This window comes from Oncorhynchus mykiss, chromosome 31 (genome assembly GCF_013265735.2).
Source record: "Oncorhynchus mykiss isolate Arlee chromosome 31, USDA_OmykA_1.1, whole genome shotgun sequence".
Lineage (NCBI taxonomy): Eukaryota > Metazoa > Chordata > Actinopteri > Salmoniformes > Salmonidae > Oncorhynchus > Oncorhynchus mykiss.
This window is the reverse complement of record NC_050571.1, coordinates 35,127,643-35,150,283: the sequence shown is the minus strand read 5'-3', so window position 1 is coordinate 35,150,283 and position 22,641 is coordinate 35,127,643. Positions and strand designations below refer to the sequence as shown.

The window sequence follows — 22,641 nt, the reverse complement described above, 5'->3', positions numbered from 1 at the left end:
ATTCCAGTGGGTCAGGAGCTTACATACACTAAGTTGGCTGTGCCTTTAGACAGCTTGGAAAATTCCAGAAAATGATGTCATGGCTTTAGAAGCTTCTGACAGGCTAATTGACATCATTTGAGTCAATTGGAGGTGTACCTGTGGATGTATTTCAAGGCCTACCTTCAAACTCAGTGCCTCTTTGGTTGACATCATGGGAAAATCAAAAGAAATCAGCCAAGACCTAAGAAAAAAATTTGTAGACCTCCACAAGTCTGGTTCATCCTTGGGAGCAATTTCCAAACGCCTGAAGGTACTACGTTCATCTGTACAAACAATAGTACGCAAGTATAAACACCATGGGACCACACAGCCGTCATTCCGCTCAGGAAGGAGACGCGTTCTGTCTCCTAGAGATGAACGTACTTTGGTGCGAAAAGTATAAATCAATCCCAGAACAACAGCAAAGTACCTTGCGAAGATCCTGGAGGAAACTGGCACAAAAGTATCAATATCCACAGTAAAACGAGTCATATTCTGACATAACCTGAAAGGCTGCTCAGCAAGGAAGAAGCCACTGCTCCAAAACTGCCATAAAAAAGCCAGACTACGGTTTGAAACTGCACATGGGAACAAAGATCATACTTTTTGAAGAACTGTCCTCTGGTCTGATGAAACAAAAATAGAACTGTTTGGCCATAATGACCATCGTTATGTTTGGAGGAAAAAGAGGGAGGCTTGCAAGCCGAATAACACCATTCCAACCATGAAGCAAATCGGTGGCAGCATCATGTTGTGGGGGTGCTTTGCTGCAGGAGGGACTGGTGCACTGCACAAAATAGATGGCATCATGAGGACGGAAAGTTATGTGGATATATTGAAGCAACATCTCAAGACATCAGCCAGGAAGTTAAAGCTTGGTCGCAAATGGGTCTTCCAAATGGACAATGACTCAAAGCATACTTCCAAAGTTGTGGCAAAATGGCTTAAGGACAACAAAGTCAAGGTACTGGAGTGGCCACCACAAAGCCCTGACCTCAACCCTACAGAAAATTTGTGGGCAGAACTGAAAAAGCGTGTGCGAGCAAGGAGGCCTACAAACCTGACTCCGTTACACCAGCTCTGTCAGGAGGAATAGGCCAAAATTCCCCCAACTTATTGTGGGAAGCTTGTGAGGCTACCTGAAACGTTTGACCCAAGTTAAACAATTTAAAGGCAATGCTACCAAATACTAATTGAGTGTATGTAAACTTCTGCCCCACTGGGAATGTGATGAAATAAATAAAAGCTGAAATGAATCATTCTCTCTACTATTATTCTGAAATTTCACATTCTTAAAATAAAGTGGTGATCCTAACTGACCTAAGACAGGGAATTTCTACTTGGATTAAATGTCAGGAATTGTGAAAAACGGAGTTTAAATGTATTTGGCTAAGGTGTATGTAAACTTCCGACTTCAACTGTATATCTTAGCCAATTGGAGCTCTTGTCACCTGCTACATCCATGCTCTGAATGGCACACATACACAATCCATGTCTCAATTGTCTCCAAGCTTAAAAATCTTTCTTTAACTGTAATGTAAGCTTCAATTGGCTAAGACCCTAAATCCAATTGTGGTCAATGGAGCGTGGTTCATTGATAGTTTAGCTCAATGAGTGATGCAATCTCTTCAATAAACATTTGCCATTCTCCCCCATAATGTGTTACAGTATACAAAAGTGTAAAGAAAACAAAACTCAATGCAAAATTAGAGAGCAATGTTAAAACCAACATTAAAAACAAAAATACACAAGCCAGAACCAGAGGAGTTTGTTTCGATAACCGATCTACAGTATTTTGAAGCTGCCATTACGGCGCATTAAATTGTACGGACTATTTACAAATAACAATGTCATCATTAAAGGTACAGTTAACAAAGTACATGATAAAAACACATCATTTCCCAATTACCTAGGCTTTCGTCGAGCAACCCAGTTATTATTACAAAGCGACGGTAATGAAATCATTCCCTTAATTACTAATGATCATCTCTGGAGTGATATGGTAATTTTGGAACGTTTATTCTAGCATTGCCACAATTGATGCCAATGGACATGCTAAGAATACTAACATTCTGAGCTAACCAGATGCTGGTGAAAATGACTAAATAATAACAACAGTTAGTAATTCGAAAATCATGTATGAACTATTCCTTTAATAAGCAGGGACTTGATTGAACATATGAAACAGTTTGCAAAACATCCACATAGTGCAAAGGCCTGTGGCTCCCCGATGGACACCAACAGTAGGCTAACACCATTTCTTTAGCGGGGCATTGTTACACATGTATTCCCTGATGCTCTTAGTAATGGGTTAAAACATTAGAGCTTCAATGTTCTTGGGGAAAGCATAGAGGAGAAAAACATAACTGTAAGAAATGCAATGACTTATTTCTTCTCTGTTTTCAATGTTTGTACAAAGTTCCAGAGGTCTTTAACCACCTGTATGAGACAGAGAGAGATAGAGAGAAACTAATTATAATGCATGCAAATTACATGCTGCATAGCAGAGAGCTATGATTTTTTACTAAAGAATGTATTTTGTGCGCCTTGCCTTGCCATGCCTGGGGAACAATGAATTGAGACAGCATGTAGGGGTACAAGGGGTTAGGTGGGGGGCAATAGTACATACCAGAAAGAATGACTAGGTGCTCGAGTCTGACACATCCCAGAGTCTTTGGCTTCGGAACCAAATCACTTCCACAGATGTTTTCTACACATTGGGATCAAGCCTCCCCTGACCGCACCTTGCAGTCTAAAGACTTTTCACCTGCACAACAACTGCCGATGATGACAGCATGTTCTTAATGGAGGCCTTAATATGTCAGGCTGTTGGATTCATCTCAAAGGATTCCTCATCAATAAAAAGACAGCCTGGTCTGTGACCTGACCCATCCTAGTGCACACACACTCTTGCGCACGCACACACACACACACACGCACACGCACACATTTGAATGTTCACATTTGCAAATACAACCGCAAAAGCACGCGTGCACACACACACACTCTCAAGTCAAGCACACACCCAACCATTTAAGAGGGCTTGTTCTTGTTTGACAAAAACATTCCAATTCCAGTTGTAATAGTTTCCCAGAAACTAAACTGGAATAAAATGGTGATTAGTGAATGCAGTGTCATCACCATCTTGGCCCCATGTGGTCAAGATAAAAGGACTCTTTACTTAAATACTCCAAGTAAAATACTGCTAGGGTGCTGCATCGACATGAGTAAAAATAATCTTCAGTGTACATAAAGTCCCTGCATTACTGCATTACGTACAGTAGCCCTAGATTCATCTAGAGGAATATTCCTTCAGTTGGTCAGAGACCTTGAACATGACAGAGTCTGGTACCATTCACAAACCTCAAGTCCCTTAATTAGGGCTACAAAAGACACACTTGTGAGAGAACTACGACATTAAATCAATGGGGAAGACTTTGCCTTGGCAGGTCTACTCCCATTCCATCCCAAAAAGAGAGCGCGGACCCAAGATGAACATATTTCACTGCACACACTTTACAACAAAACTGTGTGTTATACATTTCAATGTTTCAGATTATTTATTCAGCAATTCATGTCAATAGTCTATAATAACTACATACATACTACAATGCTGATGCTACAGCAGATGCTTTCACTATCAAGGCAACAAGAATACTTACTTTTTTATCTGACATCCTTAAAGAACTTTTGGCAAAATTTTCAAACTTCGCCTCGGTCTTCGGAAGAGGTTTTCCCTGATTGGAAAAGAGCCAGTAAATATGTTTTTAATCTGGGTGAGACATTTAATCAAACTAATGCTTAATCACACTAGAGGGAAAAACAACATTATTACAGTGTAATAACATCTATAACCTACAATTCTGTTTTTATTCACGAGGCAAATATGAGGTGGGCCTTGTACAGCTGATTCTGCTAATACAGTTGGAAGAGGTTACTGTAAGAGAGGAAGAGGAAGAGAGAAGCTAATCCCTCTATATGATGTAATGGCTGTGTGTGCGCCAGTGGTCAGTCACCCCCCACCACCTCAGGCCTGGTGGCAATTGGCGAGGTCAGAGGTTATTCCCACACAACTATGGAGGATGTGTTTCATGTGTTCCACTGAGGCTTCGCTGCAGCCCTTTTTGAATGGAATCAGTGGGAAAAACAAGACATCAATGTGAATTATCTTCAGAGAACACCTTTGATGCCAAGCAGACTTTGGCGTTTATGGCATGTTATGTATGGAAGCATGCAGAGGGAGAGAACACCACAAGATAACCTGTGGACTTTTGCTAAAGACTTGGCGCTCTAAGCTTTAACTGTGAAGCATGAAAATGACTTATGGCTGGTCGATAAGACCAAAATATGATATCACAATACAGTGCCTTGCAAAAGTATTCATCCCCCTTGGCATTTTTCCTATTTTGTTGCATTACAACCTGTAATTTAAATGGATTTTTATTTGGATTTCATGTCATGGAAATACACAAAATAGTCCAAATTGGTGAGGTGAAATTTAAAAAATGACTTGTTTCATAAAATAAAAAAACGGAAAAGTGGTGCGTGCATATGTACTCACCCCCTTTGCTATGAAGCTCCTAAATAAGATCTGTTGCAACCTATTACCTTCAGAAGTCTCATAATTAGTTCAATAAAGTCCACCTGTGTGCAATATAAGTGTCACATGATCTGTCACATGATCTCAGTAAATATACACCTGTTCTGAAAGGCCCCAGAGTCTGAAACACCACTAAGCAAGGGGCACCACCAAGCAAGCGGCACCATGAAGACCAAGGAGCTCTCCAAACAGGACAGGGACAAAGTTGTGGAGAAGTACAGATCAGGGTTGGGTTCTAAAAAAATATCCCAAACTTTGAACATCCCACGGACGTTTGTCTTATTTCTTGTTTGTTTCACAATAAAACATATTTAGCATTTTCAAAGCGGTAGGCATGTTGTGTAAATCAAATGATAAAACGATATAATTTGATAAAAAATATTTTCATTCCAGGTTGTAATGCCAAGGGGGGTGAAAATAGGAAAAATACCAAGGGGGGTGAATACTTTCGCAAGCCACCGTATTTTTCAAATTTTTGTTTTTCAATAATACGTTCTAAATTGACTTTATGAGTTGTGCATGACCCTAACATAGTTCTCTGATTTTAGAAGATACTGTTGCACAAACAACATGCTAATTTACGCCTACTCCAGCACTGGTATTAGGCTGCATTAGCGAGCTACGTTTGCTCTGAGTACATTTATTAGTTAGCTAGCTAGCCAGCTAACTAGCGATTAGCATTAGCACAATTTATTTTAGCCACAACCTGCTCAGAAAAGACAAACTGGCGGTTTGTAGACAGTAAGATACACAAACTAATAGTGTAAATATATAAAACTCTTTATATAAAACAGATTTATATTAACTCAATGAGGCCCACCGTATGGCTGGCACGTTTTGGACTACTAACCCCTTTTAAACATAGTGTGTTTGAGCTAAAGACTTCCGAGTTGTACCATTGTATTCGTCGATTTCTTTTGCATCAATAGATACCAAAAATTTGTCTGTGTGATTAACGGGGGCTGAGCTAGAGCGGTGTTTGTGAGACACGGGTGAACCCCGAAGGGGCCTGAGCTGGGACTTTTGTACAAAAACGTCTGTAGAGTCCGAATGGTTTGAGCTACAAACTATTAAAAACTATTTATGAAAAGCTGAGACTGTCACGAACCCACAAATGTTTTGCTCTGTTTCGCTCACAAGACACACAAGAGTCATTAGAAGGCCAGGGTCTATAATACTGTAATAAGCTCACATAGTTACTTTCACAAACTCCACACAGTTGTCACTGACTCGTTGGATATTAACTTCCCAGTGAGCAAAAAAAGTAATAAAAAATAAATACTATTCTGTACTTACAACATTCATATACATTCCTTTTTATCGGGTTTATGCTTTGGCTGACCTTATTTTTTTATTGACATTTATGTCAAATTGTTTTGTGTTCTACCTGTAGCCCTGGTTGTCCTGAAAAGAAAATGGTAAAACACTTCATTGTGAGGCTAAATATAATGGCTGGACATGTAGATAAATGAATGTCAGAAAAATGAAAAGCAGATGTTTCCTGGGGTCTCGGGACTGATAGGGTTAAGAAGAAAAGTAGAAAGCAGCATTGTTGTCATCAACATATTGTTGCATTGACCATGCACACTGAAGAGTGAACGGTCGCCAAGTGACCTTGTGGTCGAGGTCACTTGGGGTGGGGGTGGGGGAGGGGGGGTTGTTGAGAGAGAGAGAGAAAGACAATTCAAGTAGTGGAATAAACTATACAAACAGAGTGATGTTTTACATTTAACAAACCAAACATTGAAATACAGTTATAGAAGGTAAGGTAAAAAACCCAAACCAGTCCGTGCATCAATACCGGTCTATAGTAAAATACATTATACCGCATAACCCTAAAATGAACGTGTTACCTCTTTGGCTAACGACGCTAGCTTGCTCTTGATTTCAGGCACGGTGAGAACATTGGATGGGCCAGCTCCAGACTTTTCCTTCTGACTCTTGTCTTTTCCTCCCACTGGTGTCTGCAAGTCAAACAAGATCAACATCATTCAAAGGTGTGCTTGTTCCCGTAACTTAACTAGCGTAACTGAAAAGTTGAAACTTAGGCTTAGATTGGTGTCAATATTCACTTGTTTCTACGTAGGCTACATACAGTACCAGTCAAAAGTTTGAACACACCTACTCATTAAAGGGTTTTTCTGTATTTTTACTATTTTCTCCATTGTATGGATTGTATAATGGTTGTATAACGGTGAAGACATCAAAACTATGAAATAACACATGGAATCATGTAGTAAGCCAAAAAGTTTTAAACAAATCAAAATATATTTAAAATTCTTCAAAGTAGCCACCCTTTCCCTTGATGACAGCTTTGCACATTCTTGGCATTCTCTCAACCAGCTTCATGAGGTAGTCACCTGGAATGCATTTCAATTAACAGGTGTGGCTTGTTAATTTGTGGAATTTCTTCCTTAATGCGTTTGAGTCAATCAGTTGTGTTGTGAAAAGGTAGGGGTGGTATACAGAAGATAGCCCTATTTCGTAAAATACCAAGTCCATATTATGGCAAGAACAGCTCAAATAAGCAGAGAAATGACAGTCCATCATTACTTTAAGACAAGGTCAATCAATCTGGAAAATCTCAAGAACTTTGAAAGTTTCTTCCAAGTGCAGTCGCAAAAACCATCAAGCGCTATGATGAAACTAGCTATCATGAGGACCGCCACAGGAAAGGAAGACCCAGAGTTACATCTACTGCAGAGGATAAGTTCATTAGTTACCAGCCTCAGAAATTGCAGCCCAAATAAATGCTTCACAGGGTTCAAGTAATAGACACATCTCAACATCAAATGTTCAGAGGAGACTGCGTGAATAAGGCCTTCATGGTCGATTTGCTGCAAAGAAACCATGACTAAAGGACACCAATAATAAGAAGAGACTTGCTTGGGCCAAGAAACACGAGCCATGGACATTAGACCGGTGTAAATCTGTCCTTTGGTCTGATGAGTCCAACCGTCGTGTCTTTGTGAGATGCAGAGTAGGTGAACGGATGATCTCTGCATGAGTAGTTCCCACCGTAAAGCATGGCGGAGGAGGTGTGATGGTGTGTGGGTGCTTTGCTGGTGACACTGTATGTGATTTATTTTGAATTCAAGGCACACTTACCAGCATGGCTACCACAGCATTATTCAGCGCTATGCCATCCCATCTGGTTTGCGCTTAGTGGGACTATCATTTGTTTTTCAACAGGACAATGACCCAACACACCACCAGGATGTGAAAGGGCTATTTGACCAAGAAGGAGTGTGATGGAGTGTTGCATCAGATTACCTGGCATCAACAATCACTTGGCCTCAAACCAATTGAGATGGTTTGGGATGAGTTGGACCACAGAGTGAAGGAAAAGCAGCCAACATGTGCATGGGGAACTCCTTCAAGACTGTTGGAAAGCATTACAGGTGATGATGGTTGAGAGAATGCCAAGAGTGTGCAAAGCTGTCATCAAGGCAAAGGGTGGCTATTTGAAGAATCTAAAATCTAAAATATATTTTGACTCTTTTGGTTACTACATGATTCCATATTAGTTATTAAATAGTTTTGATGTCTTTCATTATTCTACAATGTAGAAAATATAAAAAATAAAGAAAAATCCTTGAATGAGTAGGTGTGTCCAAACCTTTGACTGGTACTGTAGGTCTTTAGTGTGTTCCTCTTCCCACCATGACAACATAAGAAAATAATTCTCTACTGGCCAAAACACTTCATGTACATCCAATCAATGTATTTGTGAGGGGCATCTATGCCATTCGCCCATTTTCAACTGTTCCATAACAATGCGATTGGTGGTAGCTAGTGAACTGGCCTTGTGAGCCCAAGACCAGCCTGTGCTTAGTATGCTGGCTACAGCCCCTATCCTGACCGATTTAGTGTGACTGAGAGAGGTTCCCCCATTAGGGACAGCTTGAGCAGCCAGCTGGAAGGGGATTAAAGCAAACGGACACCAAATTCTACCCTAATTACAGCACCTTTTGACAAATATGTAAAAATTATCCTTTTATTGCTTCCAAGCAGAAGAGGGCAAACCCAGACTTTAGCGTTGAGCAACAGAGCAACAGAGAAAAACTAAAATATTAGTTAACTCCCCTAGACTGACACTGTGAAAGGGGTCATTCTACAATGGGAAACGCAGCGGCCGCTTGCTCACATTTCCCTAAACGTTTTGCGCTACGGCTAAGAATGAAAAGCTACCAAGCTACCAACGAACACTTTGATAAGTAATATTGAGTAATATTACGAACCCAGAGGCTCTATATAGTGGTGAGAGACTTTTCCCCCTCATAGCAGTTATGTAAACTGACAACGTTTGAGTCCCATCGTCATTGTTTTCCTTTACAACACAAAGAGGCCCTTTGTTTGTTTGTCTGTGCGTGTGTGTGTGTGTGTGTGTGCATGCAGGCATGCATACAGTGTGTGTGAGCCTCAGAGAGTCCTCTGCGAACATGGCGTTAACAGGGCTACAGGTGTGTCCAGAGCTGGGCGGACAAGGCCCCAGAAGTCATCAATTAGGAGTGTGTGAGTGTGATACAATTTGACACGCCATACACCGTGGCTTCGCGTTATACAAGCAGGGAGCCTGTTGCTACATGCAGGCCCGGCTGGAATCCACTGTGATTGCAGGGTTTCATTGATGGACGGAGCTGTGTTAAAACTAGGGGAGAGGGACCTTCTTGGAGAGACTTTCTGTCATGCGACTGAGGAACTAACAATAAGAAAGCATTCTGTTTTTTATGACCAAGGAGTGATATTTTTCCTCATAGCGAACACTTGACACTTGCCTTATTTTTTTTTACCCGTACCAGCACCATAGTACAGTGAAAATAATGACCCGCACGCAATCCAAAGCCGCCTGTCAAAAATAAATGTATGAAAAGTATCATATTAACTCTCCGATTGTGCGTATTAGTGTTTCGACGTGACGTCAAAAGGTTTTTAGACAATCTTTGCTATTTTGAATGTTAAATATCAGCATACAATAACTGATGTAAAGATAGCAGAATCTACGCTAAAGAGGTGATGGGAGCAAATGAGGATAGTATATTCAAAGTTGGCACATTCAAATGGCATGTCACTCAGAATCACCACGGAAACATCAGGCGGTGTGCGTCCACAACAAGCGTGTGGACCCGGACAGTGAGAATATAATAGGCATGTCGCTAATTCAAACCATTGCATTTGAAACATATTGAAAGTAGATGCGTTCCATTGTATTTGGAACATATTAAAAGTTGTGTAAACTGATCATTACCCAAAATAATAACAGACCAGATATCTTGATTGTGGGATGGACAAAGGAACCACTTTTTTTGGCCTCCATCGCACAGATGGAAAAACGCACACACACATGCACACACACCCTCACACCTTCGACTTGAAAAAACCCACATGCCACTGGCTCCTGGCCAAGAAATGGCCGGCGTATTTATTATTTGGGGGGCGGCTCTCCACTTCCAAAGGACAGCTGTGGAACTGAAACAGCTGATAAACAGACAGAGCAGAGCAAGCTGTTTAATCTGCGCCAGACACTTATTACAGATGCCACGGGACATGTGACTTAATCACTTGCACACTATCATTTGATGTAATCGCTCGTCTCCGATTCGCTCGTCTTCGCTACAAATACATGGTCATGATGACACTTCTGCCGGCTAAGTCAGACTGTCTGAGGTAGTAATTGTTCCTTTGGTGTCTTGTAGGAGGGCTTTGGGGCCAGGTAAGGAGACAAAATACATTTCGCTGAGAAACTTCCACTCTCAAGACCAGGACAAAAAAAGTCCTGTTTTTATTGATAAAACAATAGAGCTCAACTTAATTAAAATAGAACAATGCAGAACCATTGAAAAATGTGGCAAATTTGCGATGGGATAAAAACAATCGTGATCGGGTAGGCAAGACACAGGTGCACATTAGGGGATGTGTGAAATGGACAATGTTCAAACAACACATGATTTGTTTTCTTTGATTTTCAGTAAAAACATTTTTTTTTTTATCTTAAAATTCCATGTGAATTCAGCAACGGTTTGGGTCTCATGGTGCGTCCCTTTCAGATTGTTAAACATTGCACCTGTACTACCATTACTATACCTCAATTCCCCCTCACAAAGTTAGCATTTCCTTCTCATTTAACTTCTCAAAGTATTGTCATACAGGACTTCACTGCGGTTGCTTGCCTTTCCCTGCCATTTTTCCAACTGTTAACGACGATGAAGTAGTGATTGAGAGTCGACTCAAAAATAATTGATTCCTTGACTGCATTTCAATGTTTAGTTTGTTAAATGTGATATGCCGTGTGTAACGTCCATTTTTATTGTTTACTTGGTAACACTGTTCTTGACACCCAGCGTCATAACACGCTATGACACAATCATAATCATGTCATAACAGCAGACATAACTTGTCATAACCTGTTATCATATGGTCATAACACTGTCATGACACATATATTTAGACCTGTTGTGACATTATTTTATAGCTGGTTATGATACCTCCATAGGAGTGTAAAAACCCACAAAACCTACCATGGTAGTTATTTTATGGCTGGTTATGACACCTACATAAGAGTGTCAAAACCCACAAAACCTACCACAAGGCAAAACATTCCATTACACCATTACACATTAAATTATCATTGTAATTGCGCACACATTGATGTCAGACATGCACCAACGCAAATGCTCTGCTGCTGGTGACTGGGATGAAAGCCGATTTCAGAAACAGGACAAGACACCCTCTTGTAAATGAGAACTTGTTCTCAACTGGCCTACCTGGTTAAATAAAGGTGAAATACAAATAAAATAAAAACGAAATAAAAAAGATAGGCCTAGTGCACGGTTCTGACTCATACGTTTCTGCCTTTCCTCCAAATGTTGCAATTGCAATTTAGAGCAACACACTTTGGTGTAGTAATCATGAAAATAGAATAACTATTCTAGAAGGAGAGTTTACAGTCTAACCAGACACCTAGGTATTTGTAGTTGTCCACATATTCTAAGTCAGAACCGTCCAGAGTAGTGATGCTAGTCGGGCGGGTGTGGGCAACAATCGGTTGAAGAGCATGCATTTAGTTTTACTAGCATTAAAAAGCAGTTGGAGGCTACATAGAGACTGCCAGATGTCCGGACAACAGGATTTGACACACTGAACTCTATCTGAGAAGTAGCTGGTGAACCAGGCGAGGCAGTCATTTGAGAAACCAAGGCTATTGAGTCTGCCGATAAGAATGTGGTGATTGACAGTCGAAAGCCTTGGCCAGGTCGATGAAGACGGCTGCACAATACTGTCTTTTAACGATGGTGGTTATGATATCGTTTAGGACCTTGAGCGTGGCTGAGGTGCACCCATGACCAACTCGGAAACCAGATTGCATAGTGGAAAAGGTACGGTGGGATTCAAAATGGTCGGTGATCTGTTTGTTAACTTGGCTTTCAAAGATTTTAGAAAGGCAGGGCAGGATGGATATAGGTCTGTAACAGTTTATAGGCAATCAAAAGCTGTATCTCGCAATGGAATGCTACAGTTGAAGTCAGACGTTTACATACACCTTAGCCAAATACATTTAAACTCAGTTTTTCACAATTCCTGACATTTAATCCTAGTAAAATGTTCAAACATTTCGGGTAGCCTTCCACAAGCTTCCCACAATAAGTTGGGTGAACTTTGGCCCATTCCTCCTGACAGAGCTGGTGTAAGTGAGTCAGGTTTGTAGGCCTCCTTGCTCGCATGCACTTTTTCAGTTCTGCCTACAAATTTTCTATGGGATTGAGGTCAGGGTTTTGTGATGGCCACTCCAATACCTTGACTTTGTTGTCCTTAAGCCATTTGCCACAACTTTGGAAATACGCTTTGGGTCATTGTCAATTAAGAAATCCATTTGCGACCAAGCTTCAGCTTCCTGACTGATTTTGTGAAGTGCACCAGTCCCTCCTGCAGTAAAGCACCCCCCACAACATGATGCTGCCACCCCCGTGCTTCACGGTTGGGATGGTGTTCTTCGGCTTGCAAGCCTCCCCTTTTTTCCTCCAAACATAACGATGGTCATTATGGCCAAACAGTTCTATTTTTGTTTCATCAGACCAGAGGACATTTCTGAGGACATTTGCACTTTTCGCACCAAAGTACGTTCATTTCTAGGAGACAGAACGCATCTCCTTCCTGAGCGGTATGACAGCTGCGTAGTCCCATGGTGTTTATACTTGCATACTATTGTTTGTACAGATGAACATGGTACCTTTAGACATTTGGAAATTGCTCCCAAGGATGAACCAGACTTGTGGAGGTCTACAATTTATTTCTGAGGTCTTGGCTGATTTATTTTGATTTTCCCATGATGTCAAGCAAAGAGGCACTGAGCTTGAAGGTAGGCCTTGAAATACATCAACAGGTACACCTCCAATTGACTCAAATTATGTCAATTAGCCTATCAGAAGCTTCTAAAGCCATGACATCATTTTCTGGAATTTTCCAAGCTGTTTAAAGGCACAGTCAAATTAGTGTATGTAAACTTCTGACCCACTGGAACTGTGATACAGTGAATTATAAGTTAAATAATCTGTCTCTAAACAATTGTTGTAACAATTACTTGTGATATGCACAAAGTAGAAGTCCTAACCGACTTGCCAAAACTATAGTTTGTTAACAAGAAATGTGTGGAGTGGTTGAAAAACAACTTTTAATGACTCTTCCGAATTCAACTGTATATCTCGCAATTTCTTGGCTTGTAATGTCTCGCAATTTCAGTAAAGCAGGGCCTACAATCAATGAATAGGATAGGATACTGATGAGATGAGTGAGATGCAACACTTGACACTCTCACACAGTCACACACAGTATGGGTGCATGTGCATGGGTTCGCTTCATGCTGTTCACAGAGTGGTAGCCAGGGCACCAAAACAGCGGAGATGTTCAGCCTCACTTGCCAGCTAACTTTACACAACTTTCCCCAGGCCTTTATTGCCTATTGTCTAGTTAGGCTATAACACATAATATTATAGGTTTTGTGCTAACTGCACTGTGATAATTGTTTTTGTGAAAACATAAAATAAAACATTTGCCAATAGTGAAGATTTATGTCTTCCAAGGAGGATCCCAGGCAGAGCATCTTACAGCTTTACGACCGTGGCGCATGCTCGGAGGCATCACCACAGAACAGGCAGCCTGCTTCCACTTCCATCAATCAAAAAGTACTAAGACACTACCGACTACAAAATTCAGACCGACAAACTTGAACGGCAGTCATATCGACCCACTTCGCTCCACCAAAAACAGTAGATGACGGGGCAAAGAGTTTAGAAATATGGTGAGAGGCACTGGCAAAGGATCTGACGAGCTACCCTAATGACCAGTCACCTGCACTAAGAAAACGCCTGCTTCCTCCAACCTCAGGGGCATCTGGGAGCAACCTGCCTGCTGCTCCAGGCATCAAACACCCGTAATGAGAGCAATTGGGAGAAGGTGTGTACAGGAAGCGAGGGGTGTGAGGAGGCTGTTTGAGCGGGAGAGAGGGAGGGAGGGGTGGCTGAGGGCTGGGGGGGGTGGGGGGTCGGGGTTAGGATTAGGTAGGGTGGGACTGGGGAGTTAAACTGGCAGGTTTCAGAGGTTAGCCTGTTGGTTAATCCACGCTAGCACTTTAACAACGGCTGTCGTAACGTGCTGAACAGCGGCCATTACAGAATTAAATAGATTAGCCAGCGCGCTCTACCACACACCGCACGCTTCCCTGAGGGCTACGCAATGCCCCGGGTGATTAGCATAGCAAGTCTCACCTCATTGTGCATTAGCGTCTGACATCACAGACAAAGGGTACAGTTTTCTGTCCGAAACAATGTTCTAGGAGGATTTTGATCATTTCTTGTCATGACAGGAAGTGTTTTAGGCATTTTACCTTACATATTGTTTGAGAGAAAAGGACATTTTGACTTTTTGAGACACTGCTATGAAGTTTTGAAAAAACGAAATAAGAGATTCTCACATGGTTATTTCTTTCTTGATTAATGCTCATCAAAGTAGCATATGTTATAACAATACAAGAGAGAAATGACAGGTCACTGGTAATGTTTAAAATCAAGCTGGAGTCATTTGGGGGGCTACGGGGGTGGGGGCTGATTAGGGCATTCTTAAGGACGGGTGGAAAATGAGAAGGTTGCAAAGGTGGGAGGTGGGGGGAGGGACATTTTAGCATCAAAGTGGTCTTCAACCCAAAACGGTAGGTCAGGCCGAGGGGTCGTGGTCTTAAACCCCGTCCTGGGAAACGTGTTCAGGGGTCAGATGTGTTTGTTTAACACAGAGAGAGTTCAATCCTTGGGTTTGTAAGGCTGTCGTCCAAGACATTCCACCTGAGAAATGAAGTACCAGTCTAGAGCTAATTGCTACTTGGATTCATCACATTCTTTGCTGTGCTTTGATTCCAAGCAGCTTGCTGAGAGTCTGGCAAGTACCTCTGGGACAGTGGTCTTATAAGAAGACAAGTCTTATAAATATTTGTCTTGACATGAACATTCAAATGTAACTACTATGAAAATGTACAGGTTTTAATAAGCTTTATTTACATTTAAAAATGTAATCTCGTCTCTTGTGACAAGACTGGCAACAGAAATGTCTCTAGAGCGCGCAGGATTTTCTACATTGTCCCGCATGAACAATTTCATGGAAGGAAACAGCTGATGCGTCTGTTCGCTACACATCACAACTCCTATTTGGCGAAAGATGTCTGCAATTTTTCATGTTCAGCAGCATAATGCCGACCTTAAGAATCTTCTTTCTAAACTAGCTGGCAGAGAACATGTGTTTTCCAGGAGTTTGTTTTGAAGCCCAGACCACAAATGCCCCCTTAAACTGTCTGCTTTGGGATTGCCTAACCACAAACAACTCCTTGGAAACTCTCATTGCCTCCTCAGCTCTAGGACTATTTTGGAATCACATGACCTTTTCCCATAGATTGAAAACTCTACAATTTATCTGGCAAATGAAAATACCACTTTTGGGAGCAGCCAACAGTGCTTCTTTTGGATGTGCGTAATTACTCTGGCTTCATGGCCTAAAGAGGCCTAAACAGGTATAAAAGTTTACCTACCTTGGTTTGAGGTTTAGCCAATGGTCCCCCTTGATTCCCTGGTGAGCCATTCTGTGCCAATGTCACACTTTTAGGCTTCTGCCCCAAAGGCTCCAGGCTCTGAGAGACAACACCATTAGTTGGGAGAGATGCGGGAAGCACTATACACAATCGAAAATCCAATTACAGTAATCGTTTCATTTGGGAGGACATGTTGACACTGCAAAAAAAGTGTTGCTTTTGTCAAAATAGACCATAGCACTTTTAATACTTTTCAGTTTGAACAGCATTTATCTCACTGTCCGTCTGTCTGTACGCTACTTCAGTCAGATCAGTAAAGGAGGTCGTTGGGGAGTAAAGGACGGCAATTAGTATGCTCTCTGTCCTCTGTGTTTCAACCCAGGAAGCTTATTAATATCCATGCTGCCACTGCTCATCACTATAATACAGTATGAGCATGACAAAGAGACAGAGAGCAAAGAAAAGAAGAGGAAGTAGAAGAAAAGACAAATAAATAATGAATGAACGAGAGGAGCTGTGTGTGTAGCAGAATAAATCAACAGGTGACCGAAATGCTCAGCTGTCGTCTGGCTCTGGGGCTAGAATCAGTGCTCATGTCGCAGGTATGTGCATCTGCCCTGCTTTGATCTCTCGCGGTCTGGCACAGTTAAGACTTGGACGCTGCCTTTAAAATCACAAACAGACACACGCACACAATGATACACACACACACACAGGCACACGCGAACACGCACACTGTTCAAAGACAAAGGCCAGGTGCAATGACGGACTGTTGAACAAGAGAAGGGGGTATCAGACAGAAAGAGAGGATAAACAGAGCAACGAAAGAGAAAGGTGGGAGGACTGAGGGACAGGACATGGAGTTCTGGGTGCCTTATCGAGGAGAGGGGGTGGGGGGGGTGGAGGAAATAGGAACTCCCAATGCCTAGACTTGTAGGCTGTGTTTGTCGAGTTGTCTTTACTGCGATAGTATGTGTCTCACTCTGCACAGTGCTGGTAGAGTGCTCAGGTAGATTACAGAGGAGAAATCCCATCATTATACCCGGCAGACCCTGTGCTTTAGTCTCGAAAAAACAGATGGGTACAAGAGGGAACAAGATGAAAAAGTTTCCTCCGCTCCGTCTCGAGCAAAATGGCCGCAGGTCAACGGGTGCAGAAATGAAAGAGCTAGTTTACAGAACATACAATAACTATGAAACATTTACAAAATTGTATTTGACACTGATATGTACTACACAAATAAGACATGATGTTAGACAACAACAAAAAATATATCAAATATAATATGCCTACAATATGTCACAATCCTAACTTTCTAAGATGGTCCCGTGTGGCTCAGTTGGTAGAGCATGGCGCTTACAACACCAGGGTTGTGGGTTTGTTTCCCATGGGGGACCGGCAAAAAAATGTATGCTCTCACTACTGTAAGTCGCTCTCGTCTGCAAAATATCAACATATTAGTACTTTTTGGATCTAAGGCTGTGTTTAGACAGGCAGCCCAATTCAAATGTTTCCCCCCCCTCCCACTAATTTGTCTTTTGACCAATCGGATCAGCCCTGAAAAAGATCTGATATGAAAAGACCTGATGTGATTGGTTTAAGACCAATTTAGTGGGAAGAATATCAGAAATGGGCTGCCAATGTGAACGTGGTCTATTGGCATGCTCTGCTACATGGACAAGTCCTTGTATAGCATGACACCTAGTGGACACATAAGATACATAATCTATGCCCAGTGTCATGTTTTTAGTAGAACAGAATAAAAGGGCTTACTTTCTTTATGGTTGGTTTGACTGGGACCTTCTGTACTTTCACGTCACTCTCATCTTCATCACTATCATCGTCGTTGTCATCATCACTACAAAAGAATAGAACACGAAAATGTATGTCACGTTATCTAATGGTAGTCCAACAAAGATACATGACGCAAGACACACACCAACAAACCTAAAATACAAAAAAAGAAGATTCATACTCATCATCGTCGTCATCTTCATCGCAATCATCATCATCATTTGACTCCATTTTCAGTTTCTTCTGCAAAGGGATACAATATTTTCTAACTTTTGGTAGTAAAGGAATATGCTGAGGAATATGGTACAGTATGTAGTCAGGACAAAAATGATTGGCACCCTTGATAAAGATTAGCAAAAAAAGACTACAAAATAAAGAATACAAATACTGAGCTATTATTGTACGTTCCAAAAAATTGGGAAATTATATTTTTTTATACAATTGCTCAGTGAAAGAGATTTGGTTCAAAAAGTAATATTTTTTCTCTCAAAAAGATAGTATTCAAAATGACCGGCACCCCTGTTTTCTATACCTTTCAATGCCTCACCTTGCGAGGATACCGGCACTGAGCCTTTTTCTAACATGTTTTTTGAGATTGGAGAACATAGTTGGATCAATAGCCAGCCTCCACCCAGTACCCTGCCCTGAACTTAGTCACTGTCACTAGCCGGCTACCACCCGGTTACTTATCCCTGCACAATAGAGACTGCTGCCCAACGTACACAGGCATGGAACACTGGTCACTTTAATCATGGAACACTGATATACTATATATCCTATCCGCACTGTCCATAATGTCTATACATCCCATCACATATATACTGTATATATTTATACTCCGGACTCAGACATTGCTCGTCCTAATATTTATTAAATGTCTTAATTCCATTGTTTTACTTTTAGATTTGTGTGTATTGTTGTGTATTGTTAGATAGGAACACAAGCATTTCTCGACACCCACAATAACATCTGCTAAACATGTGTATGCGAAAAAGTTTATTGATTTGATGTAAATGTCTGGAGTTTGCTAAATGGCATTGACACTTGGATTAGAACCGTTGCTATGGTCAGATAACATGAAAATAAAGCTCTTTGACCATGCAGATCATTGGTGGATTTGGCATTGAAAGAACGATGCATATGCAGAAAAGAACCCCATACCTACTGTAAAATATGGTGGTGGATCTTTGATGTTAAGGGGCTATTTTGCTTCCAATGGTCCTGGGGCCCTTGTTAAGGTTAACGGCATCATGAACTTGATCAAGGATCTGGAAAGATTCTGTGTGGAGGAATGCTCTACGGTTTTTCCCAATATGTTCTCCATGTTCTCATAAAACATTTGACAAAAAGCCTCAGTGACATTATCCTCGCAATGTGAAGTAGTGAAAGGTATTGAAAACAAGGGTGCCAATAAATTTGACCCCTATATATTTTTTTATTTATTATTATTTGTTGTCTTTCTCAGAGAATTAGAATAAAATAACATAATTTCCAATTGTTATTTTTAAGAATACAGTATTTGTATAGATCAGTATTTGTATTATTTATTTTTGAGTCTGTTTTGGCTTTATCAAGGGTGCCAATCATTTTGGACCTAAATGCATGCAGTTGAATCCAATCCAATAATGAGCTAAGTAAACAGCAGGAGGAACATACCGGAGCTGGACGCTTCCCTGAGGTCAAGCTTGACGGCCTCTTCACAGGTGACGAGCTGTTTTCCTCTTCTTCGTCATCAGAGTCCTTCACATCTACAAATTGAGATTAGGTTACACCTAATCTCAATGCTGCTGCTGCTGTCTTGTACTGTCAAAAATGTCACCTTATATCTAGCCCAAAGAGAGTATAGAAACAACTAAATCAGTAGAGTGCAAATGAAGTCACTCACTGATAAAATGCTGTCCACTGATGTACACTGGTCCACAGCCAGACTGGAGGCGGAAGGTTACTGGAGGGGTGATCCCAAACCCTCCTAAACTCATCTGCCAAAATTAGGAATAAAATAAGGAAGTCGATTCAACAAAAAATCCATAGATGTTCAACGTCACAAACTACATTTATTACAGAATGTACATTCAACTTGAGGAAGGGAGGGAGGATCCCACACACCTGCAAGCAAAGGTGTCTTATCAAATGATCTATTACTACATGATCTTATCAAAACATCTATTCAGATGTATCTGCTTGATAAATATTAAAGAAGTGGGTGCTGCCAGACAGTTGTGAATGTGAATTCCAAACTGCCAGGCCATTGTTCTGGTTGCGATAGCAACCAAACAAAACACAGATGTATGTGTTAGAATAACTACTGTAAAAGTGTTCAGGTAGTTATAACTTCCATAAATAACATAATTATCCACTCATAGCTAGTGTTTTCAAGCCCTGAACCAGAACCAAAATACACACTAGCTTGTAACATTGGCCCGAGCTATGCAGAAGGCAACAAGCCAAGCATGTTTAAACAATGGAGGTCATAAACAGAGACAATCAATCAAATGTATTTTGTAAAGCCCTTTTTACATCAGCAGTTGTCACAAAATTGCTTATACTGATACCCAGCCTAAATCCCCAAAGATCAAGCAATGGTGACAGTGTTCTCTGGATCAGGGCAGCAGTCATATTTTCCATTTAATAGGTGGAAACTGGATTACTTTAGGAGCAACAAGTCTGACATAATGGAGACATAGCCACTCATGGTCTGCTTCAGAGTCATTAACAAGCGTAAGTAGCTGTCTCTAGAGTCACCAATGTAGTGTGTGCAAAATCATGTGAAATACACTGGAAATGGGTTGTGTGGTTCATTGCATCCAGCAGTGTTGTGGCTTGTATCATGGCCAAACATACCTGTAGCATCTTTGTAGACCTATGTCGTAGTAACACTGTAATTACTACAGTAACAACACGTTATTTTAGTAATTGCTTAGTAATTGCACGGTAATGGAGTTGAGTGCTTTTCACTATTATAAAAGTGGAATAACGGACAGGGTTAAAAGAAGCTTCAGGTAAGTAACAGCACAGAACTATGGCGATTCATCATTCTAAAACACTCACAGAGGGCAGCACAGACGGCTTCAGCACAGCCAGTGGAATTTTGGTGGTCTTTCCGTCGTATGTGACGCCCTCGATCTCCACCGTATGAAACTTATCCTCTGCCTCAGCACCCAGGCACACCTGCAACACCAACACACACACACAGCTGTTTCACAGATATGATACTGTATGTTTCGACCACGTTGGAACACACCAGCAACCTACAGTCTCCCACATTTCTCTGTCAACTATCACCTCTGCTTGGTGGCAAAAAGGGAGAGTGACTGAAAGAACATTACTATGATGATATCCATTTTGAGGACAGGGACTGAGTCATTTGCAATGGTAGGAAAAGGTTAGCTAAGTATAAGAAAACACATTGTTGATTAAAATGGTATTCCTTTAAATACACATCAAAGAACTATGACTAGATATTGTATTCATTGTATTATTAGTCACGTTTTCTGACATTTATAATATTGACAAAGGTGAACTTGGTACATGCAATGTATGCATATGCAATGTATGTCTTACATTCTTCTCTAAGAGGTGCACATTTTGCACAGGTTCAAAGATAAATATACTGCAGAAAGTGTACAAATAAAAGGAATCGATGAAGAATATATAAAAACATTCCAATTAGAGAAACTCTCACAGTGTAGTTTAATTGAAACGTGTCAGTTGTCAAGACCTAATCCCGATGGACCTTTTTAATGCATGCATCGTTTGTCAGGACATTTTTATTTTATTTTTTTAACTAAATAATTAACCTTTGGCCAAGTACAGTGTTATGATATTCTCTAGTCCAGGGTTCCTAAAACTCGTCTTTTTTTTTTGTCCTAGCACTACACAGCTGATTCAAATTATCAACTAGCCATTAAGCATTGATCATTTGAATCAGCTGTGTAGTGCTAGGGCAAAAACGTGCACCGAGTTTGGGAAATGCTGCTCTCGTCTAACACAAGCTCGGGCTCAGAATTGGCATAGTGATGATCTTACTGCTTTGAGTGACAGCTGATGATCCGCATCATCGTCCTCCTCAACTTTGAACTCCTTTCTGTCCGATTTGAGTGTACAACCTTAAGTTGACAACACAAGGGTTAGCAAACTCAAAGCAAATAGCTGTTGGCGTACTACAATTGAAAACGGAAATATAACATTATCATTGACAACAAATTCATCTAGTTAGCCTCTTAGCTTGCTAAAACGCAAACCAAGAGCGGTTTGTTGAATTGGCGCGAGAAGCGCATTACTGTTACCTAGCTTAAATTGAACTAGCTAGATACATATGGTGTGTTTGGGACAGCTATAGCTAGCTACACAACGAAAGACTCACGTCTGTTATTACTAACAGTTCACTAAAATTAAACTTGGCAGTGCAGACGTGCTCACCAAATAAATACATTTGAAATCTGGTTATATCTGGAATGCTATCGTCAGCCATTTTCCCCTGAATGTTATTGTTCTGTTCCGTAAAAGCAAGTGACATTCAGTAAGCCAATGGGATAGCTGAAAAGGTAGTAGTGGAAATCAAACGTCCAATCGAATCAAAGGCTGGGGTGGGACAAAAGGGGGAAACATACACTTTGGTTTGCGTCCGCTAGATGGAGTCATTGCAAATAACTTAAAAATAAGTCTGTGTGTGTGATACTTGCAGAGATTGGAACATTACTGTAGTATGATGCTGCTGTTTTGTAATGGTGTGTAAACACTTTACATGACATACAATTGCGTTTATACTTGTGTTGTAACACTATCTACTACAATAGCATTACTACTTCTGTTATTGCACAGTAATAAAGTAGTGTTTGCAATAAGGACCTGTGCATATTTCTCTAATTACAGAAATCACTCAACGCCATTGCTAAGCAAAAAAAAATAAAAATACTATCTACAACATGTTGATTCAGTGTTGTTGTGTAAAAACAATAATGTCACTACTAGGTACAAGACTAACTTAATGTAACGTGTTGCTGTGGGTCAAAAGAACAGGACCACTTTTAAGGGTTCACATTAATGTATTCTTCATTCCTATTAAGGATTTGACATTTTTGTTTCTTCTACATCCATTAAATGTTATTGTTGGTTTGTCAGCTGTCCTTCTCTTTGAAAAGTGATGGTGATGGTGATA

At 40.8% G+C, this 22,641-nt stretch overlaps 1 protein-coding gene across 2 annotated transcripts; it reads right to left on the bottom strand.

The window, feature by feature from the left end:
- Window positions 1–1,722: 1,722 nt before the first annotated feature.
- On the bottom strand, window positions 1,723–21,998 carry LOC110505092 (nucleophosmin). 2 transcript variants are annotated; one of them, XM_021584059.2, is made up of 11 exons: window positions 21,903–21,998; window positions 21,510–21,589; window positions 20,532–20,651; window positions 19,369–19,462; window positions 19,140–19,231; window positions 17,665–17,726; window positions 17,463–17,547; window positions 15,690–15,788; window positions 6,475–6,585; window positions 3,684–3,758; window positions 1,723–2,460 (listed from the first exon to the last, which is right to left on the bottom strand). In XM_021584059.2, the coding sequence occupies exons 1-11, from the start codon at window positions 21,952–21,954 to the stop codon at window positions 2,407–2,409; spliced, it is 924 nt and encodes a 307-aa protein (XP_021439734.2). In that variant the 5' UTR covers window positions 21,955–21,998; the 3' UTR covers window positions 1,723–2,406. The 2 variants fall into 2 exon arrangements, with proteins under 2 accessions (XP_021439734.2, XP_036826089.1); XM_036970194.1 differs by having other exon boundaries at window positions 17,463–17,523.
- Between the last annotated feature and the right edge of the window lie 643 nt (window positions 21,999–22,641).